The sequence below is a fragment of the Periplaneta americana genome, chromosome 14 (assembly GCF_040183065.1).
Source record: "Periplaneta americana isolate PAMFEO1 chromosome 14, P.americana_PAMFEO1_priV1, whole genome shotgun sequence".
Taxonomy (NCBI): domain Eukaryota; kingdom Metazoa; phylum Arthropoda; class Insecta; order Blattodea; family Blattidae; genus Periplaneta; species Periplaneta americana.
In genome coordinates this window covers 90,536,655-90,551,701 of record NC_091130.1, presented here as the reverse complement: position 1 = coordinate 90,551,701, position 15,047 = coordinate 90,536,655, and the positions used below count along the sequence as shown (strand labels likewise).

General features: G+C 35.1%; 1 protein-coding gene across 5 annotated transcripts in view; it reads left to right on the top strand.

Annotated features, from left to right (window-relative positions):
- dom (domino helicase) overlaps positions 1-15,047 on the top strand; it is a 689,640-nt gene that overhangs the window by 588,796 nt on the left and 85,797 nt on the right. For 4 of the 5 annotated variants that reach the window (XM_069845730.1, XM_069845733.1, XM_069845731.1 and 1 more), the window contains one exon: positions 1,921-2,259. In XM_069845730.1, coding sequence (XP_069701831.1) covers positions 1,921-2,259 — 339 coding nt within the window. The remainder of the gene's footprint in view (positions 1-1,920; positions 2,260-15,047) is intronic. The other variant, XM_069845732.1, reaches the window with a different exon arrangement.

The window sequence follows — 15,047 nt, the reverse complement described above, 5'->3', positions numbered from 1 at the left end:
GCTGAGAAAACACGGGATTAAGACCATTCATAAACCACCCACAAAGATCCAGAATTTACTGAGACCTGCGTCTTAGGACACCTGGTTCTACAAAATACCTTGTGAGTGTGGGAAATGCTACATCGGGCAGACGGGACACACCATTATGGAACAGTGCAAGGAACATCAACGCAGCATAAGACTATATTACCCCAATAAGTCTGCAGTAGCCGAACACAGCCTAGAAACAGGTCATAAGATAGATTTCGGCGCCACCACCGTCTTGGACAAGACATCAGGTTACTGGGACTTGGTTATCAAGAAAGCCATCGAAATCCAGCTAGATGGCAATAATTTCAACAGAGATGGGGGTCTACAGCTGAGTATGGCATGGGAACCTGCCATCAATACGCTTCGAGCACCAGCACATGGTAGACAGTCAGGACCAGCAACTAGCTCCTGATTGGCCACCGCTTCCACCAACCAGAATGCGCCTGGCAGTCAGGACTAGGAACTAGCTCCTGATTGGCCCACAGCAGGAAGCCCTACTATTGCATATATACTGGCTAGACATGGTCCCACATCACTTTATTCTCTGAAGAAGGTGGCAGAGCTAGTCATCGAAAGCTTGGAAGCAAATCTCCAACTCACCTGGCTGAGAACCCGAGAAGAGTTATTCTAACAATGTACTCCTAATTTCAATTAATGTTCACAAAGCACTATGTGCAGAACAAAACTGTCAGCCTTGGCTATTTCTTCTAGCTCACTGTTCAAGTTCACTGCACGTCGAATTCAGGTCTTCCGGAAGCGTCGCCCTCGCCTGGACCCTGCCACAGTTACGGACTTACTCAAGTTCACTGCACATCGAACTCAAGTCCTCCGGATACGTTGCACTCGCCTGGATACTGCCACAGTTACGGACTGCACATCGAACTCAGGCCCACCTTGCTCGCTGCTATCCAAGACTTGAAGGCTGACTGAAGACTGAAGACTGAAGACTGAGTGACTTCCGAAGACTCGCGCTTTCATTTATTAAACCACATGTTCTCGGACCTTCGATTTGCGTGGCTTTCTGGATCTTTGAGAGGAATATGCTCCCAGATGTTTCCCCTGCTCTGTCCGCTCCGCGCCGTCACCGAAGTTCTACTCCCCTTGCTTCTTACTGTGCTATAGCTCCTACTGAAGCTCGAGTTTCCATTTCCCCGCACCTTCCTTCTCGCTAGATGCGTGCGCAACTCCCTGACGCGACCAGAATCTTCCAACATGGTGCCACAATACATACATACATACATACATACATACATACATACATACATACATACATACTGTCTGACCAAGTTGTTATGTCGCATCTCAATTTCCCCCCACCTGTTTCTGCTGACTTCTCTGTAAAGGCTATGGCTGGGATGTTAGACTCTTTCCTGAAAATATTTTCTGTTCGGAATTGGAAGTCTATGTAATATTATGTAACTGTTTAAAATAATTTAAAGAAAAGGGTCCCATAAAGTAAGTAACTGTCACATGACTTCCCCCATTTTGTCGACCCTACAACATAACCACTCATTCGGACAGTGCATGCATACATACATACATACATACATACATACATACAATCTCTGATTGAGGTTCTGGCTGATATGTACATCTATTATCAGGCAATACATCTCACTTGGCAGTATGTGTCAGTGGAAGAATAGTTGCTTGTATATATTTGAAGTCTGATTAGTGTAACATGTAACCAGTCAGCAATGTATGCAATGGAAGGGGAAAGAAACTGGCCATGCTATCCCATTATCTCCTGGCTTAGTTGCCTTATGAGTGATGTCTTATGGTGTCACTTATGAGGTTCATACCTGTCTTGTTGTGTATCACGTCGTTGTGCATGAATTAGAGTTTTTGTAATTAATGTGCTGTTAATTAAAAGAACTGATGATATTGCAGGCGCAAGTAGTATTGTCTGCAGAGCAACAGTTGGTTGCTCAACGCATACAACAGCAACAGCAAGTGGCAGCAGCTGCAAAATCTATACCTACTCCTGTTCCTCAGGTATCCTTGGCATCTGCCCCACCTACTCCTTCTCCAGGCCCTCCAACCCCAGCACCTGTACAGAGTTCAACACAGCAAGCTGTCATGGTGGGTTTGGGTCAGGCACAGTCATCACAGCAAATAGGTGCAGTTGTATCAGTAGCTGGCACCACAGTTATACAGACTGGACCAGTAGCAACTGTGACTCCAGCACTCAGCAGAATGCAGAGGCCTGTGACAGCTCTTACAGTACAGGTGTGTAATATTACCATTGTGCATTATTGTTATAATAGTACATCATCTTCCCTTAAACTAATTTGAATAAAATTACACTGTAGATTGTAAATAGATTTTCTTTATTGGTACTTTTAGAGCATACCAGCATTACTACATGTATTGACTGTTTCAGTCTGTTCCCAGCCCTTTCCCCATTGTAACAGAACCAGCTTCTACCATGAAGTATGCATACAAAGATTGCCCTTCAATCTTATGATTAAACTACAGGATTGAGAGTGTAATTAAATGGCATCACAAGTGTTCAGTCTAAAGGAACAGTCACATTCGCTACTTTTGCTGCGAAACTTTTGTACTGCAGCTGCATGCTACTTTTCGTGCTGTGCAACCCTAGCACTGCAAAAGTTGCAACTAGAGGTTGCGAGTCTGTTCACACACAAGGTGCTACTTTTGCAGCCACAGTCTAGCTGCAGCTTTCCATCTCCATATTGACTTTTCAATATACATTTTGTGGTTATGCTCTCATTATTAGTTTCGGATTATGAAACTCATGCGATAGCATACTTATCTATTATTTGCTTTTCTGACCTAACTAGTATTCAGAAATTGACATTGTTTTACTATAAGCTATTAAAAACACCTATATACTTAAATGATAACCAACAGCATAATCACATAATCAATGTTGGCAACCCTCTTCTTTGAAATTATGCTACGGAAAATTAAAAAAAATTAATTGTCAGCAAATATACCCAGCCTATGTTGTACATTTAATAACTGTTATAGATCATTCATTTTCATCACACTTAACATTAATATATATCCAAACAATAAAAGTATCATTGACACATTTGGGTGGCAACACTGGTCGCAACTGCTCCAAAAGTTTCAACAAAGCAGATAACAAAAATGCTGCACCTGCAACCCTGAGAACTTTGTTACTTTTAAGCTGTGCGCAGCATGAAAAATTAGTGGGCAGCAGGTTTGGCAGCCGCTACTTTTCAGGTTGCACCATTGTTCACACTTCGCAGTACGAGATTTGCGCAGTTTTTTTGTGCTGCAGCACTGCAAAAGTAGTGACGTGTGACCGTACCTTAACCTTAAATTAAAAAATAATATATATATATATATATATATATATATATTTTTTCGAAATTATACTCATCTGCACGTAGACAAGCTTCAATAATTGTTAAACAATAGCTCCAGTTCTTGTTATGTAATGTTATGAAGGACATTACAGAAATGTAATATAATGGACACTTATGTAATTGATGGGTGCTGCCTCTGAACTCCAGTAACGAATTTCTTTGGAAATTTACATATATCTCGATAAATGTAGCCACAGTTTGTCAATAAAAAATATAATTTCTGAATTCTCAGTCCTGTCAAATAGACTGCAGAAACTAATACAAAGTAACATTTTAATGTTGCTGTTGGGATTATTCAATCTTCAAATCACTGAAATCTTATACAGTCACAATTTCAGTAATTTTGTTACTGTAATTCACATGAAACTGCACACTGTGCTGCTAAATGATTGAGAGGTTCTCTTGAACTTCCTTCTAATGTTTTTTTTCAATTTCTCTTCTGTTAAAACAGTCCTCCGGTTTGCTTTCTTGTCCAGTACCAACCTTACAGCAAAATCTCTTTACATTTCACTTGCTTGGGACATTTACACTCAGTTACACAAATTTAAATTGACACTGTCGATTCAGTCTATTCTTAACAAAAGTATTCACTAATAACATACACTGTTTCTTGCTTATCTACTTCTTATTTTATATCCTATTGCAACGGATTGCCCGAGTATAGTGAATTATGCACTAAGTACAGCATCAATTTAATCACCCAAGAACTGGGAATTGTGCATGGACTTTCCCATACAGTGTTGCCAGGAAAGTGGAGAAACCCTATAGTAGGATTTCTTTGTCATATATTCGGTTATGGCATTTTGGAGTGTATTTGTAAAATTCAGTATTGAAAATATTTGTGTATTTAGTCTGGCTACACAGTGAAGTATACTGCACATGCATATGAATATTATGCCTTATTCATACTAGAGCTTATACAGTTGAATAGAACATCTGTGTACATAGAATTCCTGTATATGACCCTATGCATTTATGGAGTGGTACCAGTACACAACAGTTTATTACACTGTGGAAGTTGATGGTTGCAGGGTCTAGCATAAGCCACTTTGTGTCACAGCGAAATACTAACTAATAATGTGAAAGAAACAACCTTCAAAGTTACAAAACTTCGTATATGTCTTTCTATTCTCAAAATGTACCTGCCTTGTTTTCATCACTCCCTGTAGTTGCCATTTTAGCTGTGGACTCACTGTCATTAAATTCTGGATTTTGGTGATACTGAACTGGGTCAGATTAGCAACTCAGTTATTTGGACATTGTAAATATTATTGTCTTTACTAATTGACATATTAATTACTAGAAAGTGTAACAATAATGTAAGGATTAATAATTAAATTGAACAACAAAATTGTTACAATTTTGCACTACGTTTATGTCATTTGATTTTAAATGTTCGAATCCATTGTTACACAAATCTGTATACAAGATGTATCTAGAATGGAGAATGTGAATGGATTTTATTTTCCTTAGAGCTGGTCTTTTAATGGGAAATATGTATAATGTTATATCTTATTTAAAATTAAAATATTTGATCTTTCGTGATAAAAAAAATGAAAGCAAAATTCATGTAACTCGAAAACAGCATGTAATTTGTGTGACATAGCGCAATGCAACATAATTATGTTTCTGGCCTGGCTGTAGTGAATCATTCTTTCCTGTGCTTAGTTTTTTTCATATCTACTAATCGTTTATATTACTATGATGTACCGAAGTACATATGATATTTTTGTGCAGGAATTCTACATTACTATATTGTGAAGAATGGGTAGAACGGAGAAAAATTCTCTCTCCAGCACCAGGATTCGAAGCTGGGTTTTTTAGCTCTATGTGCTGATGCTTTATCCACTAAGCCACACCGGATTCAAATTCCAATGTCAGATTGAATCCTTCTCAGTTTAAGTTCTACCTCCATGCTCCCCCTTTAGTGGCCTACCCTCATGTACTGTGTTACAGAATATGTGACAGCAGAGCCTGATTTAGGCAGGAGCCTATGGTGCCTCTGCTCAGAGCCTCAAAATCCAGGAACAAGCTTTTTTTTTAAATGAATTACGCAAATGAAAAACAGACAACAACTCTGCCAGCTGAAAATTAGAATTGAGATAATAAGTAATTACCTAATGCATTATTACGTTAGAAAACAGATCAAAATCACTTTATTGTTTTGAAACTTAGAGTTATAAGTTGATTGCAGAGTTTAATGTGTTCAACTTGTAAAAGTTATTCAAATTGAGGGGCATTTTCACAAAACTCGTTATCTACATTTTTTTTTCGATTTTGAAGTTTTAGTGTATCCTTACGTTTTTGGGTCAGGAGAATTAAGCTAAAGTTGGTAAGTATATCAGTAAATTGATCTTGAAATAAAAGAGATTTTTCAAAACTCGGTATCTACAGTTGTGTATTTTAGAAAAGAGTTGTCTTGAAAAAAAGAAGATTTTGTAGATAACGAGTTTTGTGAAAATGCCCCTCAATTGTAACAGTAGTCCCATTTAAATAATTAATCATGAATTCAGCAGCAGAAGTCAACAACATTGTCAGTTTTCATTGTATTTAGTGTTAAACCAAGTGTCTAGTACTTGTGTTCCTTGCAGCGTATCTATTTTTTGTTGTTCATGATTAAAAACGAAATTCCCAAGCCAATTTGAGTTAGGAGTCAATAAAAGAAAACGGAAAGCTATTGAAATTCAACAGGAAAAACAACGCTGATTATTGAGCAAGTATATTCGTTCATATGTTACTAGCAGTAACTCCTTTACCCACAGAGACCTTCAGTTTCAAAAAGTTAAGAATATTTTAAAACAGACTAATGAAGATTTTGGCATACAGGGACAACAATCCTCCACAGCTACTAAATTGTGAAGAGTCAAGGTATGTTTAATTATATAAGCCTAAGTCAGAATTTAGTAAAAGTGAATATTCCTTTCAAACTCTTGAATTACTACACTAGAGGAAACAAGGAATAGTGCTGGTACTACAACCAATGCAATCAGACTGACCTATCTTGTGGCCACACATAATCACTAACACCATATAGGACCATTTTATTTTTAATCCTTCTCAAAATAGAGAATTAATAAAAACCTCTGTGAAATAAATAAATGGTGAAAAGAGATAGGTGACAATTTAAATAAAATAAGATAGGCCTAATTATCATATCATATATATTATATGAAAAGAAGGGGCCTCATAAAGAAAATTAAGCTTCGGGCCTCTGGAATTGCAAATCAGGCTCTATGTGACAGTGGCACAATGTCCAATACTATGTACAGAGATGCACTCATTACGAGTGACTAAGTGGCTGGAGTCCGACCAGTGAGCTCTATGCTAAATTGGAGGCACCACTGCAATGCTCTTTCCTGTCTGAAAACGTGACTGTTGGCGAGGGTATTGCTCTCTCTTTCTAACTAATGTGTTCCAATGGATCTTTCGTGAGGTTGATGTTGCATATGCGCAGTAAGCAATAAAAATACCATTAGTGTAAGATAACATTCAGTGCAAGAGACAAAGACAACACTGTTAGAAAAAGATAGCAATGCACTCCGGTGCTCAGCATTCGGCCACACCTTTCAAGCATTGAGTAGTGCCTCCAATTTAGTATAGAGCTCACTGTGTCTGACAGAACAAGGTGCCATTTTGAATCACGAAATGATTACTTACGTTTATCATATATGATATTTCCTTGCAGGAATTCTGCATTACCACATGGTGAAGAATGGGTAGAACAGAGGAAAATTCTCTCTGGCACTGGGATTCTTCACTATATACTAATTGTTTGTTCATCATCCATCGGTCTCAGTTGTTTCAAGAGTATCATAGACTGAAAACTGTCTTTGAGTGATGTGTCTACAGTATGTGCTATGGACATTATTAAACTGCCTGATTAGTGAACTTAGAAAGTGTACAGGCTACCAGGTTGAATAAGAAATTACAATAAAATATTTAAATAATAATAAATTAATAAAGTAAAATAAAATTTTTACAAACTATGTTTCTTATAAGAATATTAATATAAAGTATAAGCAGCACTAAAAAAGATTTAAAAAATATGTTCGTGTTTATCCTTTCGAGTTGAACGAAACAGTTATAATATTTTGTAACAGTTGTATTTGTAATGTCACAGGACAAAAGGAAACACATTAAAGAAATCAAGAAAGAAATTCTAGATAAGACTGAATAAAAATTATTCCTTTTTATACCGAATGGCTCAGTATTGAAAATATTTATTTAGTTAGTCTTAAAGAAGATGCGACAAAAGCAGAAATACACAGTGAGACCTATCCCTTGGACCGGGCTCAACAAACTTCAAAACTGAACTTCTGGCCATAGTAATTCTGTAGAGTAATCACTATATAAAAAGGAAAATAGTAGCCTAATCCTAGTAGACTCAATATCAACAATACAGCAATACTGCATGCACGTAACAACTCAAAGACTTATTCAGGATACACATCTATGTACAAACTTCCAAAAGCGAGGTTTTTGCACTACAATTACATCCCATTTAATGCCTGATACCCAAAACAACCTACCTAAGAATTCAATTCGTTAAATGAAATAATGGTTTATGTTATCAGTAATGTTATTCAGCATCCTTCTTATCAAACAGCAAAATGAACATATATATTTGGTTTATTTTTATGAAATACTGTGACTGAAATAGATTATGTCTTCTTTTGAAGAAATTTGAGATGCATCACAAAATCTCTGTTCTGTTTATACAATCACATATTTACTAAGTTACATTAAACATTGTCATTACTGATATAATAAGTTTGCCCAAGCAACCACATCTATGAGCAATGTGCCAAGGCTGTAGTTCTTTTCCGGCCATAGTCATTGCCTTCAGTGCACCATGAGATGCGAACTATGTAGCACCACAAAATGATATGTAGAGCAATGATGAAATACCAGTAGGGGAAATAGAAGTATACCCTACCACTAAAGTTGCCATATATTCAAACTTTAATTGTATTGTAATTTCGATAAGTCAGATGAATACTAGAATATTTATTGAGTCGTTCCGTCTTTGACTTATCTTATTCTTTATGTTTATGAACAGTATATATTAAAATTATACATGCATTAAAATTTAATACATAATATGAGACAAACGTTTGTAGTAAAGAATAAGATATGTCAAAGATGGAACCACTCAATAAATATTTTACAGTGTGTTCCAGCAATAAGTACCGGTTTATTCTTCTGCTGCTGAATAGCATGGTGCTTGAGCAACCACCAGCAAGTGTTAACAATTTTGTGCTATACACACTTCACATCTCCGTAAAAAACCATTGTTCACATTCATGAGCTCCACTTCACTGATTTGTCTAATTGCGTCACGAATATTATCTTTCATTTGTTCAATTGTGCGAGGATTATTTGCAAACACTCTGTTTTTTAGTGTTCCCCATAAATAACAATTTTTAACAACTATAACGTTAGATTTAGGGCTTTAATTGTAATTTTTTTCTTGCTCGCTGGGCAGATGGTTTTGAAATTCTGGTCTCCTGTGCTACACATCTCAGACACTTTTCAGGTGTACGTTCCAAAGCAGCTACAATTTCGTAAATTTTTTCTTCTGTAAGCACACGAGATTGTGGTTGTTTTTTTCTGTCAATTACACAACCTGTTTCAATAAACTTTTTCTCTAATTGTTTTATTGCTCTCCTGGTCGATTCTGGGCAGCCTGAAAAACGATTTCTAAATTTTTGCCTTGTTTTGCCACACGATTTTTTTTTTCATATAGACTAATAAATTTTCACAATTTATGTACGTTCAAGCACAGAATATCTCACCATTACGCAGTCTCCACATGGTAACGACACAACACAACATGACTCCTCTCTACATATTCCAATCTCAGACTGACTAGTCGCTGAAATCTTACATGAGGTATTGAACACTGAGAGAGGGGGAACTCATTCATTCATTCATTCATTCATTTATTTTATTCCATAGATCTTACATGAGCAATGAAGCTTTAAGATGTGGAACATGTCAACATTTTACAATATTACAATTACAATTTTTATAGTTTTACAATTTAGTAATTTTCTACAATTTTTACAATTTTGTACAATTTTTTTACATTTTTTTACATTTTGGCGAGATGTAGTGAGATGAGATGAGGTCCGAGGATTCGCCAAAATATTACCCGGCATTTGCCTTTTTGGTGGGGGAAACCTCGGAAAAACCCAACCAGGTAATCAAATCAAAGGGGTTGATGCCAAGGACTCGCCATAGACCATCCGGCTTCAGTCCCACAGCTGGGGAAAACCTCCGAAGAAACCAAAGTCCAAAGGGGGATCCAACCCAAGCCCGAACGCAGCTCCGGATCAGCAGCCCAGCGAGTCTGTCGACTGAGCAACATCGATGGCTCTACTAAAAGTATACAATACATAGCCAATCAGATTATTAAATTTACAAACGCAAACGATCATTCATAAGTTGAGCTATATTATAATACAAAACAATTTAATTAAATTTAAGGCATAAACAATTCAACCAGTTGTGATATACAGAAATTGATAATACATATCATGCAAACTACTTCAAATTACAAACACAAACAATTTATCAGTAGAGCTATACAGATTACTATTCAATTTAAAGCATATACAATTCATCGGCCAAATCTATACAAATATATACAATACAAAGTAGCATACTTTCATTAAGCTATACAAATTTGTGCAATTAATATCAAGTAGATTAATTCAATTTATAATCATAAACAATTCATCAGTTGAGCTATACATATTACCATTCAATTTACAGTAGGTCTATATACAATTCATCAGTAGAGCTACACAGACTAGTAATCATTTTAAGAACATATACAATTCATCAGCCAAACTATACAAACATATACAATCAAATTAGTATTTTCGTTAAGCTATACAATTCATATGAAGTAGATTATTTCAATTTATAAGCTTAAACAATTCATCAGTTGACCTATACAGTATACTATTTAATTTACAGTACATACAATTCATCAGTTATGCTAAACAAAAAATACAATACATAGTAAACAGATTAAGTCACTATAAAAACATATTTTAGTTGAGCTATATAAAATTGTACATGTCATTTAAGTAGAATAATTCAATTCACAAGCATAAACAATTCATCAATTGTGTAGAAGGTATGAGTATGTAGAAATTTGGTTGATTCTTTTCTGAACCTTTTCTCGTTGTTCTTCAAATCTTTAAGATAATTAGGCAGTGCATTGAAGACTGTTATACATGAATAGCGAACTCCTTTTTTAAAACAGCTTAGACTAACAGAGGGTAGATGAAGATCTGATTTATGTCTTCTATTAAAATGATGAATGTCTTGATTAGTACTGAATTTATCTTGGTTCTTAATATACAGCATCATTAGGGAAAGAATGTATTCACAAGGTAAAGTCAAGATTTCTAAGTTTCGGAAAATATTTTTACATGAGGTCCTTTTATGCACACCGGCCATTATTCTTATAGCTTTCTTTTGTAAAACAAAAACGTGTTTAGCTTCAGACGAGTTACCCCAGAATATTAATCCATATTTCATTACAGAGTGAAAATATGCAAAGTATGACATTTTAAGTAAGTTTATATCACCAATAGTAGATAAGGATCTTAATGCATAACAGGCAGAGCTCAATTTACGAGTAATACATTCTATATGCGTTTTCCAGTTCAAGTGATTATCCAATTCTAATCCAAGAAACTTTGTGCTTATAGATTCTTTGAGATGAGTTCCATTTAATCGAATACTGTAGGAAACCTGAGCACTATTGTGTGTACTAAATTTGACTGCACTGGTTTTATCAACATTAAGTGCTAGTTTATTTGCATGGAACCATTCATTCATTAGATTCAGCACTGTATTAGAAGTGTTTATAAAATGATCGTATTGTTTGCTTGAAATAATTACACTTGTATCATCTGCAAATAAAATTACATGGGATGAATTGTTTATGGTCAAGGCTAAATCATTAATATAAACTAGAAACAACAATGGACCTAAAATTGACCCCTGCGGAACACCATGTTTAATATTTCTAAATTCTGAATAAGTAACTTTATGACTATTTGGTACATTTATTTCTACTTTTTGTTTTCTATTTGATAAGTACGATGTAAACCAACCCAACATCTCATCTTTAATACCATAAAACTTCAATTTTTTTACTAATATACTATGGTCTACACAATCAAATGCTTTAGCCAAGTCACAAAAAATCCCACCTACATGTAGTTTCGAATTTAATGAATTTAGTATTTCATCCACCAAACTAAAAGCAGCATTCTCTGTCGATTTTTGTTTTCTAAATCCAAACTGTTCTAAAACTAATATATTGTTGGACTCCAGGTAATGATATAATCTGTTATACATAACTTTCTCAAACACTTTTGAAAATGTTGTTAATAATGATATGGGTCTGTAATTAGCAATAGTACATTTATCTCCCTTTTTGTATATTGGTTTTACTATTGAATATTTGAGTCTTTCTGGAAAAATACCACATTGCATTGACAAATTGCATAGATAGCTTAACGGAGGGGATAATATTTCAGAACAAGCTTTCAGAACTTTACTTGGAATTTCATCATATCCAGAGGAATATTTTGTTTTTAGTTGTTTTATCACATGCATGATTTCTGCTGCGGTAGTGGGAATAAATTTGAGACCTAAAAACTCAGTGTTAAATGCATCAGTTAGGTAACCAAGTGCAGCATCTTCTGCACAATCTTGAATGTTTAAGTTCTGAATAATATTTATATAGAAGTCGTTAAAATGATTTGCAATTGATTTTGGGTTATCTATTTTACTGTCATTGATTTTAATGCAAGTAATATTTTCACTCTTTGAATATCGATTAGTTTCATTTTTAATAATATCCCAAATAGTTTTAATCTTATTATCTGAATTTTGTATTTTTTCATTCAGATACATTTTCTTTGCATCTTTTATAACTTTTGTCAAAGTTTTACAGTAATTCTTGTAGTAATTAAGAACATGAGGATCATCACTATTCCTACTCATTAAATATAGATTCCTTTTTCTAGCACATGATATTTTAATTCCCTGAGTTATCCACGTGTTTTTACTTTTACATTTTTTCACCACCTTGACTGGAAAACATTCATTGAAATAATTGGTAAATGTAGTGAAAAATGCATTAAATTTAGTATTAATATCAATGGTATCGGTATTATATACATTTACCCAAGATTCATTTTGTAGACATGTATTTAAATGATGAAGAGATTCAGCATTTATAATCCTTTTTTTTATTTTTAGATTAACACTTTGGAATTTTTCACTCATATTGAAAACACTTAGAATTTGTGCATCGTGATCAGACAGGCCATTGACTAATGGTACTGTTGAATAGGAATTAAATCTACTTTTATCTATAAATATATTATCAATGGCAGTACTACTTCCAGCTTGTGTTCTGGTTGGAAAACTTACTGTGTGACTAAGATTATAAGTTTCAAGAAGTGAGTTTAATTTTCTTTTACGTGAGCTTTCTGATAGATAATCTATGTTTATGTCACCACAGATTACAAATTCGGTATGTGGTTTATAAAGTCTTTTCAATAATGAATCTAAGTTAGTTGTAAATTTCTTATAATCTCCCATTGGCGCCCTATAAACACATAAGATAATTAAATTTGATATCTCATAACCAATTTGTATTCCACAGATTTCAATATCTTGTTCAAGGCAAAAATCAGATATATCAATTTTACTAAATAATAGATCCTCTCTGATAAAAATACAGGCACCCCCTTTTTGGAAGACATGTCTACAGAAATGAGAACCTAATACATATCCATGTAAAGACAGTTGTAGTATTTCCTGTTGCTTCATATGATGTTCAGTTATACATAACATCTGAGGTTTATGCTTTTGAGTTGCTAAAGAAGTGATCAATTCATCAGTTTTTTGTTTTAATCCCCTAATATTTTGATGAAAAATAGTGAAGTTACTGTGTTCATTACTAGAAACATCAGAGCATTTACAATTTAGTTGAACTTGTTTCAAACACCTTACTGGTGGGAGGTTTAACCTAAAAAAGGAGAAGCCCTAGCATTAACTAACACAGGAATATTACAACTCTGCTTTTTAACATGGCTGCCTCTGATGCTATTAGCAATAAGAACCGAAAGGTGCTCCTTGCCTCTACCATTCAGATGCAGGCCATGTGACGTATATTCATACCTTCTTATAGGGCTTACATCTATCAAACCAATGTGTGATGCCCCAGGTCTCATCAGAGCCCGCTCAAGCCGCATATTCACGCTCCGCACCCTCCTGTGAAGATACGGCTTGTCGTACCTGCTGAAAAGACTGAGAAATCCCACATTGGTATGGCTGCTCATCTCAATTATGTTGTTGACATCTTTCTCAATAGAATAGTTACAATCGTTATCAATACTATTACCTGGCCCACCCACTATAACTACATGATCCCTCTTAGAAAATTCTGAACTCAATTTCATCATATCCTCAACAACATTCTTGAGAGGAGCATTAGGCTTACATACACTAGATACTTCAAACTCTTCGCCCAGTTTCGACTTCAAAAGTGAGGAAATACCTCTTGCATGGCTGCTTCCTAAAATCAATACTTTACTCCTACAATCATTAACCTTATCTATTTTCTGACTTACCTTTACTAGTGTCGATACTGGGTCTGAGTTCTCCTGATCAACATTCATTGCTTGAAGAGCACTGAATTTGTTGGTCAGTTTGATTGATGCAGCATCATCCGCAGAGAAACGTCTACTCCTAGATTTGGAATTCTTCGGTTTCATCCAAGTGTGAGATCTCTCTTTATTCGAAACACTAATGCTATCCTTCAAAGCTCTCAATTTATTAATTTCACACTTTGCCTCATCTAATTCCAATTCTAGGCCTCTGATTCTCTCCAGTTGATCGCGCATCTTTCTATCATATATACAATCACTACATTCCCAACTACCTTTGTCAACAAAATTATCAGGATCTATATCTATACATTTCCAATGAAAACAGAAATTACAATTATTACATACCAATCCTTTCACTACAATCCTTCTACAACTACGACAGTTTCCAGACAGAGCAGCCATAGCACACATTATGTATATACTGTACCTTATTTACAAATTCAATTTCACTCACTTTTCAATTTAATGTACTTACGTATATTAGTTTTAGGTTATTTCTACCCTTAAGTATCACCACACTATAATATTTCAATAGGCCAACACTACACTTTATCACTTCACTATACCACACTTTTCGACGTTGAAACTACACGACACGTCACTGCACTTATATTTCGGTCTAGATGAAACTTCACTATTTATGTTTTAAATTATTTCTACTTTGAAGTATCACCACACTACAATATTTCAATGGACCAACACTACACTTTATCACTTCACTATCCGGTACAACACTTGTCGACGTTAATCTACACGATACGTCACTTCACTGCACTTATATTTCAGCTGGTCACCTAGCAGTTGCTCAACCACTGCCACTGCCTAGCGGCTGATGATTAAACCTGTACTTATTGCTGGAACTCTCTGTAGTGTATTTAGACGCAAAATTGAGGACATCATACCAAATAGTGTGTTATAATATTAAGAGATGCTTAATCACAGACAAATG